Genomic DNA, 25,185 nt, shown 5'->3' with positions numbered 1-25,185 from the left:
GTTGGGGTGCTGGGGGAGACTGTCCTGGTGTGCTTTGAGGACAGTGTTGGGGTGCTGGGGGAGAGTGTCCTGGTGTGCTGTGAGGACAGTGTTGGGGTGCTGGGGGAGACTGTCCTGGCGTGCTGTGAGGACAGTGTTGGGGTGCTACATACTCTTACAGCTGTTCTGCTTTGCAGGCTGCAGATTCCTTGCCCAAGCCAGTAACATGTGCACAGTTCTACTACTTGGATACATTCATACTGTTGTCTTCTGGCCCTGAATTTTGTCTGCTAAAGTACCACATTGACCTCTGTAGGGATGACATACGGAGGTAGGTAGCCTCCCCCATGCCACTAGCCTTCCTGCTCGTACCCCAAAGAGCCAGCCCCTTTCTCATTCTGCTCTGCCCATTTCATCCTAGCCATTCCATCCTGTCCTGCCCGAGCCTAGCTCAGTCCACCCTCCCACCCTATCTCACCAATCTCACTCCCTCCATCTCAACCCATTTCACTGCTACCCATCCCACCCCGAACAGAAAGCACTGGCTGCTGTGACCGGCAGCTCCTGTCTGGAGCACGGAAAGTTAAAGTAGGGTGAAATGGGTCCCAACAAGGACTCCCAGTCATTGGTGAACTGCTCTGTGTCACACATCTTTGTCTCTGAAGTCGCCAACACTTATTGTTTTTTCTGTGATCACCACTGTAGATTCTAGCCCAGCCAGAATTTTACTGTGGTGTGAATGGACCTTTGGGTTTTTTTATGTTTTTGTTTGTTTGTTTGTTTGGCTCACCAGTGGTTACCTGGTTAGGTAAATGCAGCTTAGAATAAATAATTTTATAGCTCAGTTGGTGGGAATGAAAAGGAGGGACAGGCTGCCAAAGGAATCTGTTCACTTCCACACGACGGCCGGGGAGGACGGCTGTGTTTGTGCACGTTGGACCATCTGCCTGGCCTCCTCCAGCCTCTTTTTTCTTCTGCTCACCTCTACCTGTCTGCCTTTCTAGAAAGTCCTCCCTCATCTTCTTGTTTTCTAGACAGAATGGCTTCCTTCCCAGCCGTCCTCTGTGTACCTGTAGAGCAGGGGTTCTCAGCGTCTAGGTCGCCACCCCTTTGGCAAACCTCTGTCTCTGAACTATTTACACTACGCTTGAGAACAGTAGCAACATCACAGCTATGGAGTAGCAACAAAATGATCTCATGGTGGGGTCAGCACAGCCTGAGGAACTGTGCTACAACGCCGCAGCCCTGGGAGGCTGAGAAGCACGGCTGTCAGCATCACGGAAGCAGCTGTTCATCACGGCTGTGCGCATGCGCGCCATCCTGCCTTTGAACACTATCCTCAAGTTTCCTCAGGACTTGACTGCAGTCTGCTCCTGTCTTCATGGCCACCTCATGTGTGTGTCTGCCTCGTCAGGTCCTGAGGCCCTTCCAGGGTTCCTCAGCCTCCGATGCAGTGCTCTCCCAAGCAGGGCCCTCTGCCAACTGTTCAGGGCACCTGTCCTCATCCGGGCAGCTCAACATCCCCTCAGCCAGCCTGACTCTTCTTGCTTTGCCTTGCCCTCCAGCTGGGCTGAGACCATGCCTGGGGCTAGCCCACCTGTTACTCACCCTTAGGAATTCTTTCCATAACTAAGACCAAGCGGCCATTAGAGTAATACCCAGTGCTCATGTTACCCTTCTGAAAGTAAAATATAAGGACTAATAGGTACGGGGAGATATCAATACTGTGTAACTGGCTGAGTCCCTATAAGGAAATATGCAGTTATTTTAGAATTAAGGGACAGACTTACTTTCTCATAGTTAGAAATGAGTTTTATAATATACTGTTATTTTCATGCGACATTCCTAGAGAAAATACACCCTAGAATTTCTGACAGAAGGTTAATTTCCCAAGGGAAGATTAAGGTGCTTGCCCATTCATTCCTTTAGTATTATAACGTGGTTAAGCAATACAAAACCTGTATTCTCACTTTTAAATGTAGCGTGTGAGCTGTAGTCAGAGGTGAAAACACTGGTCGTCTCCCCACCCTTTTCTTCCAGGTATAAACCGAAAGGCAGATGTAAGCCTGTCTTCAGGCTGGCGGTGAGCAGCGGGGCAGACGTGACCAGCCTCTCAGCAGTGAACGGCTTTTATTCCCGTATCCTTTCTCGCAGCTGTTGCTGTGCCCTGCACTGGCCACTGCTGTCTGGAGGAGCCTCCCTGGGCAGCTGAGAAGCCCCAGGCGCTCTGCTGGGCTCGGAGGTCAGGAGGACGGTTCTCCTTGTGGACTATGGATCTCTTGCAGTGACTATAGGCGGAGTAACCTTATCTTAGTAGTAAGAAGCCCCTCAGGGGAAGAACAGCCTGGGCTATGACAAAGCGGGGCGCACCCACTAGCCTCACCTGTTGTACTGAGTAATGAAGGCACAGGCATGTAGTTGCTTTCTTAGTAAACTGTCACACCTGCCATGGGCATCCTTGGGTTCCATGTGGTGGACTGGCAAAACTCACAGCAGTTGACGTTTGACGCACATAGAGGACTGCACCGCTTCCTGCAGCGACTCTCATCGTTAGCTCACACTGTGATTTCAGTCGCTGGCAGATTCTCCACTATGTCTGTACCACGCGCTCTCCCACTCCCCGTGAGCCTGCTGCCTCTTTTGCTGCCCAGCTGGGAGCCAGGTGTGGGGAGTGACACCGAGTGCTGTCTCTGGGACTTCACACCCTGCACTAACGTCCACTTCTGAGGCATGGAAGTCCCATGTGTGTGTGTGTGTGTGTATGTGTGTGTATATGTAAGTTTGTATGTATATGTGTGTATGTCTATGTACATATGGATGTGTGTGTATATGTGTGTGTATGTACTTATGTGTATGTGTGTCTGTGCATGTATGTGTGTGTGTATGCATGTGTGTGTAGATATGTATGTGTGTGTATGCATGTGAGTGTATGTGTGTGTGTGTGTGTGTGTAGACTGGGTAGAATTGTGTGCTCATAGGCGAGCTGCTGAGAAGCTTCCTTGACTGATTTGCTGCAGACATCATCCTCACAGCTGGCCGGGACCGAACTGTGGAGGTTTTCGACCTCAATGCTGGCTGCAGTGCTGCTGTGATAGCTGAAGTCCACTCACGGCCCATCCATCAGATTTGTCAAAATCAAGTGAGCTTGTGGCAGTATGAGCATTGATTAGAAACCCCGGGCTTACGGTGTTTAACAGTCACAAGAGCATGATGACACAATTTTGTAACTACCTCTAATCCAGGGTCAGCTTTCCCCGATTGTCTACCCTGCTGCCCTCTTCTGTGCCTATAGATGGCGCAAAGATTTGCTACTACTGCTTTGGTATTTTTAAATTATGTGCGTTTGTGTGTATCTGTGCGTGGGTGCCGTGGAGGGCCAAGAGGAGTTAAAGGGGTGTATGGGCTACCCCACATAGGTGACTGGACCCACACTCAGGTCCTCTGAGGGGCAGGGTGTGGGCCACATCACTAGCCCCTGCAGATGCCACTCTGTATTGTTTGTCTTTGGTGAATTGTGGATCCATGTAAATCTGTGTGGCTAGCAGTGCACTCTCACCAGGTCTGGATGCTCATGTGACGGTGGGAATGACTGATGTTCTTGGAGTCACGGCTTCTCCGTGAGCTGCTGGGCACACTTACCCTCTTTGCCATACTGTGGTTTTTAAAGATGTTCTCAGATGTGTTGCAGGCTGGGGTGACAGTCTGAAGGACTAAGCCTTCTCTAAGTTAGGCTGCTATTGCTGTGGTACAGTTCCTTGGCCACAGGCAGAGGGCTATTTCAGCTAGTGGTTTATAGTCCCATCATGGAGGGAAGCCAGGGCAAGAGCTGAGGACGCATAAGCCCTGGGTGAGCTGCGTGCTGCCTTGCTTCCCCCTGCTCAGCCTGAGCGCTTATACGCCCCAGGGCCACCTGCCGAGGGGTGGTACCACCCACAGGGGCTGGGCCCTCCTGGGGTAACTGTCACTGCAGCCAGGCTGATGGAGGTGCTGTTTCAGCTGAGGCTCTTCCCCCCAGGCAAGTCTAGCTTGTGTCAAGATGATAACGGCCAACAAGGACAGCCCCACAGAGCTCAGTGCTAAAAGGCCGTGCAACACATGGAAAGCTGATTTAAAAAGATCTGTGCATACATGTGCTGTGTATGTATGTGTTTGTCTGTGAGTGTGTGCATGTGCCATGACACACGTGCTCACAGGAAAAGCTTGCCTGGCAGTCCTTGCCTGCCATGTTCCTCGATGCAGCGCCTCTCTGTTGTTTGCTGCTGCATGGTGTCCTCCAGGCCAGCTGGCCTGCAAGCTCCCAGATCTGACTCTATCTCACTGTAGGAGTGACGAGACTCCAGGCAGCTGCCACCACATCAGTCCACGGTCTCCAGGGAGCTGGCCTCAGGCAGTCAACCCTGCAAGGCACACAGTCTACCACTGGCTATCTTCCTGGCACCTGCTGTTTTGTTTGTTGGTTTGGGTTTGGGTTTGGATTTGACTAAAGTTGTGATTTTATTTTTGAGACAGTATCTCATTAAGTAGTTTGGCTTGCCTGGAATTTGTGATCTCTCAGTGCTAGGATGGGAATACTTTCCCATGAGTTCCTGGCTAGAAGGCCTCAGGTATCCCCAAATCGCCCAGGCTGCTGCCATTGCTTTTGACTCCTCGCCATTGCTAGCTGATGAGGCTCATTGCTGAGGACACTGCACACTGTGGCTGTAGGACAGTGAGACACCCAGCTAGAGTCTCTGGAGCTGACCTCCTGCTGCTGGCTATCACACTCAGGGACGGTGCTGGCCACCTGCCTAGTAGTGTACCCTGCATACACTGTGACGCTCTGTGGTGTAACCGTAGCATGACTGCTATGGGTGACCATCCTGGTCACAGGAAGGGATTCAGTCCTGGTACTGTGGACCTGGTCACACAAGCCCTGGGGAAGAGGCAGCCTCCTACACTCATTTTTTGTTTTTATTTTTGTTTTTGTGAGACAGGATTTCACTGTGTAGCCTTGGCTGTCCTGGCCTCACTTTGTAGACCAGGCTGGCCTTGAACTCACAGTGATCCACCTGCCTCTGCCTCCCGAGTGCTGGGATTAAAGGTGTGCGCCACCATTGCCCAGCCTTGTGTTCGTTTTGTAAATGGACATGTTGCTGAACTGCCTTCCAGATGTTGATGTTTGTACCCCCAGGCTAATGGTGTTCTGAACCTTGGTCAGAGGAGCTGTTTTTTATATGGGATGTGCTCAGCACAGTTGGTCAGAATGCTGAGAGTAAGAGAGAATGGTGTGCTCACCCGAGATAGGACATCAGCATCAGAGCTGTCCCTTCCTGCCCCAGAGGCCCAGGGGACATGTTGGAAAAGGGAATGCGGAGAATGTAAGGGCTGGAGGCTGGAGGCTGTGCTGTGAGGTGCTGCATACCTGTCGTGACATGGACATGCCTGTAGCAGCTGCACTCAACTGCACAGGATGAAGCCAGTTAACATACTGCAGCACCCGTGGGAGAGGGCCGTGGAAGGCTGTGCCCAGGGAGAGGAGCTGTTGGCATCAGTGGCTGCTGGAAGACAGGGGTGGTGATTTTCTATATGGCTGTAGCTGCTGGTAGTTTTCCCATGCTCCAAAGAATGGTCCCAACCATGCACACAGCACAGGCAGCACTATTAGACCTAGGGGGATGTGAAACACAAGCAGACATGAAGGCGGAGGGGGAGGGCAGGAGGGTCGGTCGGGAGGAAGTAGGAGGGGGAGGACAGGAGGGTCGGGAGGAAGTAGGAGGGGGAGGACAGGAGGGTCGGGAGGAAGTAGGAGGGGGAGGACAGGAGGGTAGGGAGGAAGTAGGAGGGGGAGGACAGGAGGGTCGGGAGGAAGTAGGAGGGGGAGGACAGGAGGGTCGGGAGGAAGTAGGAGGAGGAGGACAGGAGGGTCGGGAGGAAGTAGGAGGGGGAGGACAGGAGGGTCGGGAGGAAGTAGGAGGGGGAGGACAGGAGGGTCGGGAGGAAGTAGGAGGGGGAGGACAGGAGGGTCGGGAGGAAGTAGGAGGGGGAGGACAAGAGGGTCGGGAGGAAGTAGGAGGGGGGAGGACAGGAGGGTCGGGAGGAAGTAGGAGGGGGAGGACAGGAGGGTTGCGAGGAAGTAGGAGAGGGGACCTGGGTTGGATATGTATGCATGTATGAAATTGTGAAGGAATGAATACAAAATTTTTTAAAATGGGTCTTTTCTTTAAGAGCTTCCTTTTTTTTTTTTTTTTTTTTTTAAAGTGGAGACAAAAATTAGTGCTAGGAGACTCAACATAAACATTTTCAGTAGTTTGTCTCTTGGATGAGATTAGATTTCATTTCAGGCTTCTATTTAAAGTGGTCTTTTCTCTCTCTTCAAACATTGCATCAAATAACTGGTGGGGTGGGAAGGCAGTTACACCTGTCTTTGTGTTGAACTCTGGGTTCCATCTGCAAGTGCCTGTGTTATCTCCTCCACCTGGACGTTGGTATGTTTCTATGTACATGCATGCCTGTTTGTGACTATATACATGTCTGAACACTGACTGTCACTTAAAACATCTGTAGGCAGTCTGATTGCTATTCTCTCTGTATACATGGGTGTAAAGCAAGGAAGCTGTTGTGCCGAGGAACCAATACTCCTCTCACCAGAGCCCTCAGCCTCCATGATTAACACATGTGGACAAGGGCAGAGAGAGCAGGGAGGGGTGTGCTCGTGGGAGCGAGTGCAGGAGTGGAAGTGATTGTCTGCCCTGAGGGAGGATGGACAGTGGACACTGGGACAGAAGCATCTCTAGATTGTGGCCTCATCAGGACCTTGAAAGTTACGCTGGGGATGGCGACAGCCATTGCGGAGTTGGGGTGATCAAAGCACACATTCAGGCACTGTGTGTGAAGTTGTGGTTTGTGCAATGCAGGATCAGCTGTTTGGAGTTTGGCTCAGCTATTAGACAGCAGTGGCAAGGATGCTAGAGGGAGGATGGAGGGACTCAGGGACACACACGGTGAGTGGGCTTGGCATCTGTCTTTGGGGTGTCTGGCTGGGCTTCTTGTTTGTCCCGGGAGCTGCCCCATGAGTGGAAGGTGTGTGGGGTTACTGGGCCTTGCCTGGGGTCTGGTCTCCTCTTGGCCACTGCTGCTCTCTGCAGTCTGCTCGGAAAGTGCTGGAGTAACACCTTCCATGAGCCTGCTCTCCCTGGTCGTGTCAGGAGCCGGCCTGCCAGAAAAGGAAGAGGAGTGTGAATGCATGCTGTGATGCCCAGGGGCCTGCTTATGGCCTACGTACCCTGCATGGCACAAGGAATCCTGCTGTCTCACAGTGACCAGTGCTTTTCTCCTGGCAGAAATGGTTCATTCCTCCACCAACAGTGGAGGCCAGTGCTTCATTTCCCACGGAGAAATAGGATCGTTTTGACTCTTGCACTACCAACTGGCTTGGCTCTCTGCCCTTGGGTAGTGCCACGGGCCTACCCTTTCACCCCCACCCCCAAGCCTACCTCCTCCAAGCTCAAAGGGCCCAGCGGGAGCTGAGTGGGCCCTTCCTCAAGTCCTCCAGCTCACACTCAGTCTGGGTGCTTACCCCTCCTCAGAGGGCACATCCTCTGCTCACAAGTGACAGGGCTGAGAGGGGTGGCAGACTGGATGGTGTGCAGAGCGCAGAGAACCTGCTGCTGCTCTCCAGGCAGAGCCAGTGCTGGCCTAGGCAGGCAGTGTGTCCTCAGAGAGTAGACATTTTGCTTGAGCACACTGGGACGGCAGCAGGCTCTGGAAAATAGCGTTGTGCCTGCATCAATGTCAGTGGTTCTCAGGAGAGTTGGTGATTCTGCCCGATTTCACAGGGCAGGCTTACAAAACCCCCCAGTGTGTGAGGAAGCATGGCCTGGCTTGTTCTCTTTCTGAGTGATAGTTTAAGCCATTCTTTTCTCTCAGGAATCTTCCCATTGAACGTGTCTGCCTGAGGGAGGCTTGAGGGCTGTTGTGTGCTGTGTTCTAACATGGGAGGTGTTACATGAGGAAAAGCAGTTCTTCTTCTTTTTAATGGGGAAATGACTGGTTTAACTCCCTGAAAATAAACACATGACGAGTGTGTGGTGGAATGTGAGGAAAGAGTGTGAGGTCACAGAGGCCTGTTTTGTGAAGATGCCTCTTAAAGTTTGTGCACAGCCGCAGAACACAGAGCATGGCCATGTGGGTGCTGTGGCTTGTGCTGTGCTTCAAGCCCAAGCACAGAAGCATGGAGGTCATCCTTGACCCAAATACCACACCCTAGTAAGTATAAAGTAGGCCATTTCTCACTCAGTGAAGCTTGGGACCCAAAGTGGCCACTCCAGTCAGCGGCAGTGAGGCTGGTTTTGAGTGCTGCCATGCACCACCTAGAGCAGAGCTCTGCGACGTCCTCCCGTTGTTAGCCGGACAGACTGGGCCCCACTTCTTTGCTCAGGACTTAGAAGATGGCCCTGAGCTCGGTTGGTGATCAGCTTTTCTATTGCTGTGTATTATATCATTCAATTATTTTTAGACTGAAAATATTGTCTTAAGGTTTACTGATATCTTTAAAATCATATCAGATATTTCTTCTTTATTTAAAAAGCTTAACAAGTGTTCCAGCTTCCTTCATGTTACTATGGATAAAATACTGGCAGTAACAACTTAGGAGAAGAAAAGATATACAAGGTACAATTGTAAGAAGTCAGGACAGGAACTCATGTGTGAACCTGTAGGCAGGCCTGTCCACCACACACAGCATTACCCTTGACCAGGGAACTCTCACTCAGCCAAGAAAGTCGGTAGAAACCATGGTGGAGGGGGTCTTTATGAACTGAGGGCAGTCTCATGCTTAGCCAGCTTTCTCTCATAGCTGGGAACACGTGCCTGGCGAGTGGCACTGTCTACAGCAGGCTGGGCTCTCCCATAGCCACTCACAACCAAGGCACGCCACAGTTTGTTCCGGGCAATCCTCCAGTTGAACTAAGGTGAGCTCCAGGGCTATGAGGCAGGGGCTAGGGTATTGTGCGTCTGACTTCCTGACTACAAACGGGGATCGAGTGGTCTGTTTGCTGAAAGGACGGAGAGCTGAAGAAGTGTGCAGAGTGATGTCTGGCACAGCTAATCCTCTGAGTGTGGCCTGTTATCACTGCACGCAGTACAAACCTTTATCTCCTGCTTGTCAGTCAAGAGTGAACTCTAGGTCCATCTTCCACTGAGTTTGCCATACTACTTCAGGCAATCTTGACATAGCAAGAGGACGGAAGTCTTATGACTTATGGTGTGTTTTTGTAGTCTTCTGAGGCAATGGCTTCTCTGATGGTGTTGCGTTGCTTTACACAGCCTCCCTTCTTCTGGGGGTCATCAGAGTCATCAGATGTCAAGGCCTGGGCTTGTACTCTTTACTCCAGTGACACGTGGGCTCCGTGGCCCATAGGCATGTGTTTCACCAGCAAGGCACTCGCTCAGTGTGTCTCCGAGTGTGAGATCTGCCACCTACCTCTCAGTGCTTACTGAGGAGGGCATTACAGGCCAGAGTGTGTGTTGAGTAAAGATTATGACCAACGTGAAAAATAAGTGCTGGGTGAGAATGTCTTCGTCTTTCATGTGTTGCTGTTTCCCCGTTCTGTGGCTCTCAGTGGCACCGAGTGTGGAGTAAGCAGACAGTAACTGTGGTGTTAGTTACCCCAGCAGCCGGTGCTGTTGAGCCTGAGCCTGTGTCCTGGGAGTTACATCTTTAGTCTCAGTGGGCACGTGCATGGCTAAGGTGCTTTGACGTGACCAGGCATAGTCTCGGAGGCCCTGTTGCATGTGTAGCTCATCATCTACACAGGCTGCTGTGCTAGTCATGTCTGCATGAAGGTGTAGAGCCCTGCTCCGAAGCTCTAAACTTGAGAAAGGTTGTGTTGGCTTCAGGCATTAGATGCCAGCATCATTAGGAGTTGTTAGCCTTTATGAGCTCATCTTGGGGTCTGTGATGGCTGAGCAGGTGAGGCATGTGAGGGTGAACCTGAGGACTCTGTGAGTTTGATCCCAAGGCCCCACATGGTAGAAAGAGAGAGCCGATTGCAAGTTGTTGGAGGTCTGTGTGCACACACACTGTGGCACAGGCCCCCTCCCAAATGGAATAAGTAAAATGTTTTCTTCTTGATCTTTCGTTTCCCATCTGATGACAGGGATCGTCGTTCACCGCCCAGCAGTCCTCAGCCTATAATCTTTTTCTGACCACAGCTGTTGGTGATGGGGTTCGCCTGTGGGATTTGAGAACCCTGAGGTAAGGCCATCCTCCAGCACAGCACTGCCCTGAGGGAGATGGGAGCTGAGCTGGGAATGCTTCCTGGCACTGGCTCCAAATAATACAAAGGCTCTGACTAGTGTGGGTATGCTCTGGATAAGACTGGCTTGTACACAGAACCAGTGCAGTCACTTTGGGATGTGGAACCACAGGTGCCAGGCTGTTCTCTGAGGGCCAGCAACACGCAGCTTCTGAGAGTCAGAGACATGAGAGGTGGCGTGCAGACTTGGGGTACAGCTGTCCTGGACACACAGCTTTGCTTTCCCAGTCCTGTGTGCCTCGCTGTCACTGAGTACCAGCACTGGCTCACACAGCTCCAGTCCTGTGTGCCCCGCTGTCACTGAGCACCAGCGCTGGCTCACACAGCTCCAGACCTGTGTGCTCTGCTGTCACTGAGCATCAGCGCTGGCTCACACAGCTCCCTTGAGTTGCACAGAGGGTTCTTCACTTTGGGCTGCTTGGTCTCCCTCCCCTGGAGATACTTAAGCATTAACCTTTATCTTCTGATAATTACAGTGTTGCAAGCACAGTGCATATGTAATGTAATAAAACTGACAAATGCTAATATATGTGCATAGTACACATATTCACAAGGAAACAACTAGCAGTGTGCTTGCTTTGTTGTTTGTCAGTAGAAGAAATATAAAAGTCCTACCCTGCACTAAGTGTATGGCATGAGTGAGATCTTGTCTCCTCTTCAGGGACCCTGTTTGACCCTGACATGTTTCATGGTGCCCACTAGATGTTGGCCATGCTTGTTGACGCCTTTATAAGGAGGTGTTGGAGGTTTTCCTTAGTAAAATGCATTAGCTTTTCTTTCGTGAGAGTTTGGTTTAGCACTTGATAAGTGGTTATGAAACTTCCTCTCAGTGGAATGCTGTACCTTCCCCAGCCTCTGAGTTGTTTCTTTACATAATTTATGATTTCAGAAGATTTGTTTGAAAACTTTATAATAATCTCTAGAAAATGCTTATTTAATATTTCTCATACATAAAGGTACATTTGCTCTTAGATTTGTCATTTTGGGGAATTTATGGTTTTCAAAAAGAATTCAAATATTTTAAACGTACCCTTAATTATTTACCATTTAGTAGTCCTCATGTGAGGGTTTTTTTCAAGGGTGTAGTTCAGTGGTAGAGTGTTTGCCTAGCATGTTCAACAGCCAGGGGTTTTATTCCCAACATCACAGACAGCAAAGAAAGACTTTTTCTAGCTATTAGCTTGTTCATTTTGTAAAGGAAAATATATTGGTATCTTTAAATTTGTCTGAAGATGTAGCAACCACTTTCTGCTCAGCTCTCTCTCTCCCTCCCCTTGCAGGTGTGTGCGCCGCTTTGAAGGGCACCCAGCCCGCTGCTACCCTTGTGGAGTTGCCTTTAGTCCTTGTGGAAGGCTCATGGCATGTGGTGCAGAGGACAGACATGTATGTATGCGTGCTTGCTCTACGTGTTTCTAGGGTTTCTAGGTGGTGTTATCAGACAGACCTTCAGCACCACTGAGTCCTGGGATCAGGATCCACTCTAACTGACAGCACCAGAGTTCTGTGTTAGTGAGCTGTTACCATGAAAGGCTCATCATTCATGTCTTCACTTATGAGTTATCGGAGACACTGGGTACATACTCCATGGACAAATGTAGTGTATGGTGTAAGGATGACAAAGTGATGCCATCAGTCCATAGTGTGCAGCTCATGGTTCCTCGGAGAACTGCAGCTTCTCTCGGTGCCTTTTCCACCCTTCCTCACCACTTTTCCTCTGTGCCAGATCCACCTCTCCTGCAGATTTGGAACACAGAGAGTTTGTAGTGTCCCAGGGCTGTGTAACACATTGCCATGTACCGAGAGGTCAAGCCCACAGAGGAGGCCAGCTCCCTCGTGAGGTCTTGGCTGGAAAGTATGATGCCCCTTCCTCCTCCTCTGTGTGCCTCAAATACTCTGTCCTCTGGAAGGGCATTGATGGGTTGACTGCTTGTCTCCTATAAGTGTCCTCATAAAACCAATATTGAGAGTCACCTGAGGCAGAAAACCTGGTGGTACCCAAACAAGAGCCCCGGCCCTGAGCTGAGGGGTGCTCATGTAGTGCTGGCGGGGGCGTGGCCAGCTGACTCTTCTCAGGGAGATGCAGATCCAGACCAGTGGTCACCAAAGTCATAGGAAAGAAGCATAGCTTAGAAAGGAAAAGACTTTAAAATATGCAGCATTCCCCCTCCCTAGGGTGTGTGTTTGCTTTATTTATTTTTGACACTTTAAAATTACACAGTATATTATTGGGCTTCCACATGGGACTGAAGAATTCTCCTTGCCATGCCCTCCAACACTAGTGAACGATCAAGAGAAGCTGGCCCTGTAAGTGCTCACGCCTGGATGGCTCATGGGGATTTGCACTAGCCTAGAGCTGATCTTGGGAGGCAAACAGAAGTGTAATTCAGTCTCTTCCCCCAAGAAGCATACGATCTAAAGAAAAGACTGTGTGTGCTGGAGATCTGCTGAGGCACCCTTGAGGTTGCTCGTAGTCGACCGGGTGTTGTAGCTCAGGTTGAGCCTCAGGCCTCAGCCGCACAGGCACTTTGTCCTCATGGTGAGCAGCAGGTCCATGTCCAAGAGGACTCAGTGCACCCTCTGATCATGGGCTAGTCCCCTCCTGCAGGTCTTGCTGTAAACATGCCCACTTAAAAGAGCAACTCATATTCAGGATGATTTTCCGTAGAAAGAGCTTTTCCATAATCCCTTCCAAACTTCTCCACGAAGAAAAATTAAGTGGACAGGACTAGTTTTCATGGAATAAATATAGAGAAATATTTGAAGAGCTCTTTTTCAGAAGAGCAGCAGGCTCAGGAGATTTTTATTCAACTTTTAAAGATCACCAAAATTCAATAATACCCATTTCAAATCATAAATATCTAAATACATCACAGTTACTATTTTTCAGTGAATATAACTTATTTGAAAAACTTAATAATATTTCAGAGTAAAGCTTCATTTAACTTATGAGTATCAATGAAAAATGTTTCAATGAAATGGGAACAGAGTCCAGCAACATGTTGATAGAAGGTATCACACCATGATGGGTTTGTGTCAAGAAATTCAAAATGACCAAAAAATTAAGAAATCTATTAGTAAACCTATTGTATCAATAACTGACACAAACAATAGAATCATTTAAGCATCTCCATAGATGCATAAAAGTTGTTTTAATGGAATCCTAGACAGTTTTTATAAATTGTTCAGTAGAAGCAACTCTAGTAATCCTCTTTTAAGATGACAAGATGTTTATCTTAGCTAAGGAAAAAGAGGGGCCATCCGTGGATGAGAGCCAAGCAGGAGTTTACACTGAAGTCGTTTAGCAGGGTATCAGAGGCACTTGCCTGCCTGCTTAGACATGGCAGCTCATGGACGCCAACGTGGAAAGACACAGTTAAGCTGTCTTTATTTGTGGAGGAAAAATTGTGTGCCTAGAAAATCCAGAAAAAGTAATGGTCATTATGAACAAGAAAGAAAGGGAAGCATTAGTTGTGAAGAAAAGTTTTCTCTTCCTCCATAGGAGACTTGAAGGAACTTGGTCTTGGAGAGATTCTGTCGAGTTACTTGTGAAAAGCGTTTGGATAGGAGAGTTTGTCCCTGCCATATGGAGACACTAGAGAACCTTTAAGAGTAAAGCAGGTGACTGTTCCCAAATAAAAGATCCAATGGATTCCCACATCCTACATAGAGAGTACTTAGGAACAATGCCACGCCAACTGCACTGGGTGTTGCCTGCACCCACAGACACCAGGTAGGCCTGGAGAACAGGGGTCATGTCCATCCTGAAGTCTTCAAAAGAGCTAGGGACACCTGTGCCAAACAACAGGGGAAGATATGAGCGTGTTGTGGCCTTATGGTGAGGCCATAGGAAGAATAAGGTCATGAAAGAAGCAGGAGTTAGTGTGGCCATGCAATCAGGTTACAGGAGAAAAGCAGATGGGGAAGACATGAGAGAGGTAGGAAGGTAGGTTGGCTGTGTAAGCCACTGAAGCAGCATCAGAGGACCACAGTCAAGGGAGGAGTTGGTAGGCATCAAAGGAAGAGCTACAGTTGGTTTGTAAGTCATCATGTGTCTGAATTTCATCACTCTAAAAGTCTGTATGCCTACACTAATAGCTAAAAACAAAAAACCAATAGCTGGAAACAAAAATAGAAGCAGCAAATCAAACAAGTTGGTGTCATGCAGAAATGATCAAAGGGGTTGTCCACATACAAGATTCCTTTCTTTTAAGGGAGAGGTGCCATGTATCTGGTCTTTACTTTGGACCGCATGTCAGATCAGGGCATAGGCCACATGCCAAGACTTGTTTCTCTTAAGGGAGGGATGACATGTGTCTGATCTTTGCTGTGGACTGCATGTCAGGTTACTTGATAGGAACTGTAAGACTGAGATCTTCAGACATCTCTAGTCTATATCCGGAGCCCCCAGAGAGAGTCCCCAGGGAGTCTGACGTCGATGCAGTACGCACAGGAATTTTATTGAGCCGATGTGTCAGGGTCTGTCCGGATTGCTCAAGCTGCAGACCTTGAAAAGCAGGAGCAAGCACACACACAACCAAAAACAAGATATTTTTACAGACAGTAGATGGTGAGCATGGATGAGGATGTGGGAAATTGGAACCCCACACTATTGCTAGAGATGTAAAGTATGCAGACAGTATGGTAGGCCTCACAAACAAGAACAAAACACAGTACTCCCCCAGAGCCACCCTGTTACCCAGCAATCTCACGCCTTGGAGGGAGAATTGAAATCAGCAACTCAAGGAGAAGATTGTATCTTCATGCTCATTGCAGCATCGTCACACATGGGAAGACATAAAAACAAGCCACACAGAGACGAACACAAGTATACTTTGCAAACAAGAAAGCAGACATTTTACCTCCCTACTTTAAGCTGTAGCAGAACTCCATTTGTAGACTTTATTTTAGAACCACAACTTAGCCACTGATAGAGCCACTGGGATGTTCCAAGTCTGAAGTGCTTTTTAACGGCAGTGAGATGGCTTTCATGGGGACAGGGACCAACTACAAGGTTCTTACAATGGTTGTTTCTCCTTATTAGCAACAGACTTTGAGATGATGCCTCTGACACACCTGCTACATCCTGTTAGGAAAGACCCCCCTACTAGATTTTGTTTTTCAACCAGAGCTTAGATGGTGTATCACACACCTGGTGTTAGTTCATCCAGAGCTTAGATGGTGTATCACACACCTGGTGTTGGTTTGCATGAAAATGTCCTCCATGGGCTTCTGTGTTTGGACACCGGGACCTTAGCTGATGGCGCTGTTTGGGAAGGCATGGGACCTTTAGGAAGTGCTCTCTTGCTGGCGTGGGCCTGAGCAAGCGTAGGGAGCGTGCAGCCTCACTGCACCTCAGGCTCTCTCTGCTTCCTGTGTACAGGCAAACAGGAAGCCAGTCAGCTTCTTGTTGTTGCCACTGCTACCATGCCTTCCTCCCAGATGTGGCCTGTAATCCTAAACTAAAACAAGCTTTTCCCCTGCAAGTGACTTTTTGTTGTGGTATTTTATCACACCAACAGAGAAGTAGCTAAGACACGTGGGAAGAGCAGCCGAGTCTGGTAGAGCTGCTTCCCAGTCAATGGCAGACAACCACGAGTTGCTCACATTGGAAGTTGAAGGTGAAGGCCCCCAGGTCTCTCAGGCTCGTGGGAAGGGCGCTCTTCTCCTTGACACGGAACTGTAGAGTAGGAATGGCAGGTAGGGGCAGTGCGCCTTCCTAAGTGCCAGTCATCAAAGAGGAATGCTTGCTTCAGACTGTTCAGAGGGAGTCTCTGCTGTGACAGGAAGTGGAGAGTGTGAGTGCATTTAGGGTGAGAGAGGCCTTGTGCCTCTGTCCTGTGACCTGGCTGGCACCATGGAGGGCTCATCAGCTGTCAGTGTGTTCTGGGTCAGCCACTGACATACTTGAGCCATAGTTTGGAGATGGTTACCAGCCCTGTCAGCCCAGAACACCTGCTGGTCTTGTCTTCTAGGCTTATGTGTACGACACCAGCTCGAGCAGCTTTTTATACCGTCTTGCAGGACACACAGATACGGTTACTGCAGTGGCCTTCAACCCAGCTGCTCCTCAGGTACTGTCTCCCCTGTGAGCAGGACCCCTCCAGGTCACACCGTCTCCCGTGTGAGCAGGGCCCCTCCAGGTCACACCGACTCCCCTGTGAGCAGGACCCCTCCAGGTCACACCGTCTCCCGTGTGAGCAGGGCCCCTCCAGGTCACACCGTCTCCCCTGTGAGCAGGACCCCTCCAGGTCATACCGTCTCCCGTGTGAGCAGGGCCCCTCCAGGTCACACCGATTCCCCTGTGAGCAGGACCCCTCCAGGTCACACCGACTCCCCTGTGAGCAGGGGCCCTCCAGGTCATACCGTCTCCCGTGTGAGCAGGGCCCCTCCAGGTCACACCGATTCCCCTGTGAGCAGGACCCCTCCAGGTCACACTGTCTCCCCTGTGAGCAGGACCCCTCCAGGTCATACCATCTCCCGTGTGAGCAGGACCCCTCCAGGTCACACCGTCTCCCGTGTGAGCAGGACCCCTCCAGGTCACACCGTCTCCTCTGTGAGCAGGGCCCCTCTAGATCACACTGTCTTCACACCGTCTCCCCTGTGAGCAGGGCCCCTCCAGGTCACACCGTCTCCCCTGTGAGCAGGACCCCTCCAGGTCACACCGTCTCCCCTGTGAGCAGGACCCCTCCAGGTCACACCGTCTCCTCTGTGAGCAGGACCCCTCCAGGTCACACCGTCTCCTCTGTGAGCAGGGCCCCTCTAGATCACACTGTCTTCACACCGTCTCCCCTGTGAGCAGGGCCCCTCCAGGTCACACCGTCCTATAGCACATTTGAAAGATGGTCGGAGTTTATTTTAATGGCATCTTAAGGTATTTAAGAGTGCATGTAGCTGAGCAGAGAACCTGTGATCCCAGCACTCCAGAGACTGATGTAGGATGGTTGTTGTGTATGACACAGCCTGGTCAAGGTCAGCCTGGGCTATATGAGAACCTGTCTCAAAAAAGAAATGAGAAAAAGATTGCATGGTAGTTTTGAGTACCAGGAGAGAAAATTAGGCAGTAAACTTACTGAGAGAAAGACAATTTTTGTAACTAAAGTATTTGTCATTCAATTTATTTGCTCTTACGTAATTTAGAAAGCTGCATGTATTCAGAGATACAGGTCTGTGTAGTCAAATGTGAACACTGTAGACAAGACTCAGAAAGCAGATGGAAGGCAGACTTGAGGAGTTTGCATGCAGGGAGAGGGCTGCAGAATGTAAAGACACTGCCTTAGTGGGAAAAGCCAGGAGGAAATAAAAGTTGCAAACCAGCTATGTAGAAAAATGAATGTTCTGAAACACGCAGAAGACTTAAAAGTATTCAGCATCTGCTAAAATTGAGAATTCAGGAACTTTAATTTCATCTTGTCTTCTTCCACGCAAAGCTTTGTTTCAGAGAAAGCGTCATGTTACCGTGTGATTGTGTAACAGCATTTTGTTAGCCCTTGCCTGTTCCTGACATTGTATTGCTGGGATCCAGGGCCTGCTGTAGTGCCTGGCACATTGTTGGCTTTGACTCTGTCTGTCCTGTCAAGAGATATGTACATAAAGCTTGCCATGTGCTTCCAGAACTTGGCAGCACTAAGCTGCTGGTGCTGCTGGCTGGCCTGTTCCACCTGTTCCTTCCTGGCCCTGACTGATTGTTGATCTGGTGTGGGGATGTAGGTTAGTCACCTCTTTTCTCTCTGCTGTCACTTTCACTTGAGCACTTGTTACCTTCTGATATGTGCATAGATGTCCCTCTTTCCTTCTTCTGTGATTCTATTAGTTCTTGTGTTTATAAGCTGCACTTGATTTACAGCTGCTATGCCCTCGTAATGAGTTGCGGTGCTGTTATTATGAAGCGCGCTTCTTGAGCCATGATATGCATGCATATTAAGGCAGCCAGTCATGCTCCTGTTAGTGTGGGTGTTCTGATACGCCTTTTTATTGGCTTTCTTCAAACACTATATTTTGATAACTTTCTTTTCCTCTGTGAACTCTTTACATGTTCCTCTCTACCTGCATTCCCTCCCAATGTCATGTGCTTCCTCTCTCTAAGAAAAAAAACTACAAAATAAAAGCAAAAACACTAAAAAATTATTGAAAACAAAATAAGCACACACACATGTGCAAGTACACTGTGGAATCTGTTGTGTGTTGGCTAACTACTCCTGAGTCTGCCCTAAGGTGTGTTTGATGACACTCACTGTCACTCAACTAGGAGAACAGGTTTTCCCTTCCCCAGCAAATATCAATTGCAAATAGCTTCTTGGTTAGGGTGGAGCTTTGTGCCCACTTCTCTGCGCTGTGATTTTGGCTATGTGGGCCTTGTTTGTATTAACACCATCTCCGTGAGGTTGTATGTGTTGAAGACGCTGTTTCCTTGGAGTCACATGCCCCGTCTGCCTCTTCACCTTCTGCCTCTGGTTACATAGATGCCTTTAGGGCTCAGTGCTCCAGCGTCTGTCACTGTCTTCACACCATCCAGTCTGTTCATGACTATTGACGGCAAGAGGAGCTTCTCTGATATGGGCTCTGCACCCGTCAGCCTGTGTGAAGTCCTGAGTCCCTCAGCTCTGCAGCAAGAGAGCTCAGGAAATCAGCAGCAGCACAGCTCAGGGAGAACCAGCTGCCACCCAGCTCTCACGTTGTGACTTGCAGGCGTCATGCAGGATCATGGTGACATTGTTTATTCAACATTTTTAAGGATTTTTAGCATCCATTTCCATTTTTGGTGATCACAGAGAAAGCCACTCTGATCACTCTTGTTTCTCCACTGGTGTGGGTGCATGCCTTTTATTCCTTGCCTCAGTTTACATGCTTGTTCAATCCCAGAATGTTGTGCAACCAACTTCAAAAAAATGGCTGCACAACCTGACACTGTCAGTACTGGGTGAGGTTCCAATTTTCTTCCTCTTGGTGGTATTTAATTGTGTTAGTCTCCTAAACTTTAGCCAATGAAGTAGATGTATAGGATTCTTTTTAACTTGTATTTATTTCACAGTGATACTAAATACGTTTTTCATCTACTCATCGACCCATTCTTAAATTTTGTTATCAAGTTGTAGAACTTTGAAAACGTCTTCTGTGTCCTGGCCACATGCCCCCATATATATGCACATATGTATGTACACACACAGACGCATGTACTGTAGGTATCATAGGTATTTTCTGTTGGCTCTGTTTCTTAATAATTAAACTTTATTATACAACCCAACTAGCTTACACAAGAAGGAAAAAAGGTTAAAGGGACAAAAGAGTGAACCTTCCGGTATCCGTTCACGGGACGGGTCCTTAGGTGTCTCTCTGGCCTGTGTGCTAGTCCAGCCTGTTCACTGCTCCACACGAGCTCAAGCCCGAGCTGAACTTGTTGTTCTCTCCTCCCCACCTGCCTGAGTCACGTGGGAAGGGAGGTCTCCTTCTCCCGTAGAGGGTCAATTAGAAAAACAATAGCCCAGGTGGGGTTCCCAGGTCTGCTTCCTGAATTCCAGGCCCTGGATGGCTCCACTCAGTCTGTCACAAGGTATTCATGGGGTGCCCAAGGGTAAAGCCCTCCAAGACTGCTTCCACCTGTGACAAAGCTTAATCTTTCCCACAGTTTTCATCAGTCCGTGGCTTTCTTGTTTAGGTTATAATGATAGGCCTTAGTGAACAGAGTTTTAATTTTTAGGAAAATCAACTTTTACATTCATGGCTAGTATTTTCTACAGATTGTCTAAGAAGTCTTTGCTGACCCAAAGGCTACAAAGATTATCTTCTATTTTCTTTCAGGAAATCTAGATTTCAAATTTGTACTTTGATCTATGAGATAATTACGTGTATTGGCATGCCTTCCCATATAATAACACTATAGGAACCTAATTGCTTATGGCACCCACACCCACCTCTGCGACCTTCCATCATGGGTCAGGACACCCACACCCACCTCTGCGACCCTCCATCATGGGTCAGGACACTCACACCCACCTCTGCGACCCTCCATCATGGGTCAGGACACCCACACCCACCTCTGTGACCCCTCATCTTAGCCAGGTATCTGGGTGAGGCTCTGCTGGTTCCTCATCTCTGGAACTCACTAGGTATGGGCAAGAGTATCAGCAGGGCTGTGGGCTCCTTTAGGCTTTACTGGCTTCTGTCTGCGCCCATGCTCACCCAAGCTGTGGGTGTGCTTATGTAATTTGTGCTTAAAGGATTGAAGGCCAGCTGTTTACTGGCCACTGGCTGAAGCCTTCGGAAAGACTCCAGCAAGGTGCCCCTCTCGTGAATACTGTGTACTGTCAGTCTGTATGCCTTCATTGTCTTTTTATTTTCATAATACTACCTGGCACACTGGTTCAGTGCAGCAAAGAATGGTGAGCAGGGAGACTCTTACTCTCTCCTGACCTTGAGGGGAAAGGTCCAAGTTGAGTGTAGGTTTTTTTGTAGATGCTACTATGAAGATTCTTTTCATTCCTGTTTGCTGAGTTGTTTTTGTTGTAGTTGGTTTTTTGTTTGTTGGTTTGTTGGTTGGCTTTTCAAGACAGGGTCTCTCTCTGTAGCCTTGGCTGTTCTGGACTCACTTTGTAGACCAGGATGGCCTCAAACTCATAGAGATTTGCCTGCCTCTGCCTCCTGAGTGCTGGAATTATAGATGTGTGCCACCACACCCAGTTTTTTGTTTGTTTTGTTTTGTTTTAAAGAGTAGGTGTTATATTTTGTCAAAGGATTTTTTCATTCACTGATGAGATCTTAGAATTTCTTTTTAAAACTCATCAGCATGATGGATTGCAGTGCTTTCCAAGTGTTGAACTAGCGCTGCATAGCTACAAAGAGCCCTACTTAGTCACAACATACCGTGCTTTTTGTACAGTGTTGCCTTGGATTTACTAGTGTTTGCTGAGAGCTTTTATATCCATGTTCACGACAGACACTGGTCTGTATTCTCCTTCCTTGTGATGTCTGTCTGTGCTACCCTTTGACTCTGAGTGTTGACCTCATAGGACGAGTAACTGAGCATTCTGTATTTTGCTAGTCAGCAAAGAAACTACAGAGAATTAAGACAAGCTTTTCCTTGCATGTTTACTAGGACTTTCTAGTGTCCACATGAACCTTGTTCTTTATGCTGTAGATTATTGATTCAATTTTCAAAAATAGATATAAGCTTAGTTCTATTTCCTGCCTCTTTCTGTGTGACCTTGAGTATTGATCGTACCATTGTTTACAGTATTCCTTCATTATTCTCCTAGTATCTATAGGATCTACTGTGGTGCCTACTCTTGATTTCTTATATTAATTATAATCTCTTTTTGTGCTTTTTAATCTTAGTTAATAGTGTGTCAATTTTATTCATCACTTCAAATTAGTTTCAGTGATTTTCCACCCTTATGTAGATCATGTGTTATCCTGTTTTGATAAGTTAATTACCACAAAATGAACACAGTAGTTCCTAGATAGCCATAGTTTTGTTATCTAGAGTTTCAGTTATATATAGTTTCATTGATGATCCAAAAATATTAGATTAAAAATTTCAGGAATAAATAATTTATAAGCTTTAAATTCTATGTCATTCTAAGTATGTGGTACTGTCTGTCTTACTCTGTTTACCCAGGACATTAGCCAGCCCTCTGTCTAGGAAACCCATGCTGTGCTCATCAACCACTCACTGGACAGAGTTGGTTAGCTGTGTGGAGGTTCTACAGTCCTTGTTTTCAAGTGACCCTTGTTTGGCTTCATAATGGTCCCAAAGTCTATACCAGAATGTAAATTCTTGACTTAAGGGGACAAAAGGCAAAGCTTATGCTGACATTGCTAAGATCTATATAAAAACAGAATTTCTTTCCATTAGATTGTGAAGAAGAAAAAAGAAAATTTGTACTGGTTTTACTGTTGTACCTCAGAGTGCAGAATTTGTGGCCAAATGCTTAGTTAAGATGGAAAATGCACCAAATTATAGGGCTTTGTGCTATCTGTGGCTTCAGGCAGCCCCTCAAAGTCTTAGAACGAGGTCTGTGTGGATGGGGGCTCTGGTACTTGGTTTCCAGGGATCTTGGCAGCAGTAGCTCTGTGGAGATAGTATTAGTAAGGAAGACAGGCTGGGGATAGACCTGTGTGGAGCCAGCACCTCAGCTAGACGCTGTTTCTATAGTGCCTGGAAGGAGGTGATATGTTAGTTTCTGTATATGTCAAGTTGTCTTGAGAAAGTACTGTGCAGGCTGTCAGGTCTCATCTTGGTAGCTTGCCTGTTCTTTCTTTGAGTGCCACCGGGGCTCCCCACCCGATAGCCTGTGGCCATAAAGTGAGGGAGGAGCTCCCCATTGGTCATGGACCCAGGAGAGGGGATTAGGGGAATAGGAGAGGGGAGGAGGGGGAGGAGCAGGAGGATACAAGTGATGGGATAACAATTTAATTGTAATCTGAATAAATTAATAAAAAATAATGCATAGAAACATTAAATAAATAAATAAATACTTAAAAAGAAAAAATTACCGTGCAGGCACTTTTGTTGCCCTGTCTGTAAACAATGATGCCTTGGATCTTTGGAGCAACTACCAGTTTTTTGTTTGTTTTGTTTCTTTTTTGATAATTTAGTTTTTCTTTTCCAATTCTTATTTAAATTTGTTTACTTGGAGTGGGATCTTGGAAGTACGCAGAAGGTGAGAACGTGGAGGACAGTGTGCTGCACGCACCCTCAGTGAGGGCTGCTCCCTCCAACTCAGGAAAGGTGTGTGCAGTACAGGAAACAGTTTTCTGTCTTCTGTTCTTAGAAGCCGTTGTTTCATGGATCATAGGCCCCTGAGATTGCCCATCCAGCCAACACCTCCAGTCACGCACCATGTGCAAGGACTCTGTGTACCGTGAGAAGGTCCTTCTGAGATGTCTCCGTGGGGTCGTACCAGCATGTAGTCAGGGAGAACTCCCACCCAGACCTTCATCCCAGAGAAAGCATGGCCTCTGTGTCATCGTAGCTTACTGTCTGGGCAGAATTCAGATACAAGCCCAAGCAGTGGCTGAGGCGCCCACTGTAGACTAAGGCTGGCATCAGTGCTAGCGTCCTAGGACCCTGACTGTTTTCACTTTGGGCCATGCAAGGAGTTTGCTTTAAGGGAACCAGTTATTCCTCTTACAACCTCAGAAGGCCCAGGAGCCAGCTCAGCAAAGCACCTGTCCTGCCTGGTGGCTCTAGAGAATTGCAGTTTTTATTGGACATGTGGCAAGAGAAATGGAGATTTTTACCAAGTTTTCTTCTTCCTTCCTTCCTTCCTTCCTTCTTTCCTTCTATCTATCTTTCTTTCTTTCTCTGACTTCCACAGACTAGTGTTAGAATACGGAGACAAGACTGAGTCTTCTGTGGTGCTGTTATGTCTTCAGACTTCGGACATTTATTTATTAGCTCTGTTAGCTTTCGTTTCTTCTTGACTTACTTCCTTGAAACTTCTTGGGGAGCTCGTGCATAATTATCTAGATGTAGGGGTGGCATCTTTCCTTTCTAACATTATATTTATCACGTGATAACTAGAACTTTTGCGTCCAACACGATACTGTTTGGAGATGCTTTGTTGAGACTTTTTCTAAAGTTGAAGTAACTATTTATTCTTCTGAAATTGCAGAAACTGCTCATCACAATCATGTCTTGGCTTTTGCTAAATACTTTCTGCGTCAATCATAGCATATTTTTTTCTTTGTTGATGTTACTAACTGTGGTATTTTGATATTTAATAATGTAGTGTGATTTTTTCAAATATATATAACTCAGTGAGCTTCCTAAAATTATACATTATGAAAGAAAGCTAAACGGGGCCACCAAATACTGAGAAACACAGTGCCCCACATAGATTTTTTGCCATCATGTGAAGCTGTGCTCACCTCTAGTGACCCCAGAGGTGCTGGGGTCACTTCTAGTTGAGCCATTAGCTAAAGGGGATCAGGCTATTGGCTGATTACCACAGATGATGTAAGGCCTGTTGCTGAAGGCAACACTTATGTGTCTCATTGAACAGAGGAGAAATGAAGCTGGTGCCTGACTAGAACCTTCACCCCCACTGAATATGAGCTGCTTGGAATATTCTTTTGTGTCTGGGAGAAATGTGCTGAAATATATGGTGGCAACATTTGGTTTGTGGCATTATTTAACTTCAGCATTTCTCTGTTTAGTCTTTGTCTGCATGATCTTTCTGTTGGTGAGTGAGGTACTGAAGTCATCCACTAATCATTGTACAGGGCCAATATAGGATTTATTGACATACGGTTTCTTTCTGTCAACATGGGTGCCCTTTGCTTGGGGTATAGATGGTAAGAATTGCAATATCTGCTTGGTGGATTTTTCCTTTGACGAGTATATAGTGTCTTTCTGTTATCTCTTTGGTTTGAAGTCTATTGTCCAATATTAAAATATCAGTACAAGCTTGCTTCTTGAGTCTATTTGTTTGGATACCTTTTTTCATCCCTGAGATGATCTCTGTCCTTGATGATAAGGTATGTTCTTAGGATGAAGCAGAAAGATGGGCCCTGTTTCTAATCCAGTCTGTTGGTCTATGTCTCTTCACTGGGTAAGTGTTACCAAGGAGCAGTGCTTATTGATTCTTGTTATCTCGTTGTTATAGGTGGATCCCCCTCCAACTTTTGAGACCTGCATTCAACTGTGTTAATTGATATCTTGTTTTATGTTTATATCTAATATATATCATACCTACAAACTCTATTTTGAAGAAAATCCTGATTATATCATTATGCTTATAAATAATTCAGCTATATGGACAACTGAGAGAAGATGACCGATTTTTAAAATAACTTCAGTTTATATTCTCCAGTTAGTATATTGTCCAGATTCCTCTCTCTGCCTTCCTGCCACCTTTCTAGTTCACCATTACCATTCTCTGGGCTGACTGGCAGGCCTCTGCCTGCTCTCTCT

General features: G+C 47.6%; 1 protein-coding gene across 1 annotated transcript in view; it reads left to right on the top strand.

Moving 5' to 3' along the window:
* The window catches only part of Wdr27 (WD repeat domain 27), a 91,394-nt gene that overhangs the window by 46,857 nt on the left and 19,352 nt on the right, over nucleotides 1–25,185 (top strand). Inside the window, exons 18-23 of the mRNA XM_051164365.1 lie at nucleotides 177–310; nucleotides 2,020–2,117; nucleotides 2,997–3,118; nucleotides 10,116–10,213; nucleotides 11,555–11,657; nucleotides 16,247–16,345. Coding sequence (XP_051020322.1) covers nucleotides 177–310; nucleotides 2,020–2,117; nucleotides 2,997–3,118; nucleotides 10,116–10,213; nucleotides 11,555–11,657; nucleotides 16,247–16,345 — 654 coding nt within the window. The remainder of the gene's footprint in view (nucleotides 1–176; nucleotides 311–2,019; nucleotides 2,118–2,996; nucleotides 3,119–10,115; nucleotides 10,214–11,554; nucleotides 11,658–16,246; nucleotides 16,346–25,185) is intronic.

Source organism: Acomys russatus, chromosome 21, assembly GCF_903995435.1.
Source record: "Acomys russatus chromosome 21, mAcoRus1.1, whole genome shotgun sequence".
Classification (NCBI taxonomy): domain Eukaryota; kingdom Metazoa; phylum Chordata; class Mammalia; order Rodentia; family Muridae; genus Acomys; species Acomys russatus.
This window is presented reverse-complemented; position numbering and strand designations above follow the sequence as displayed.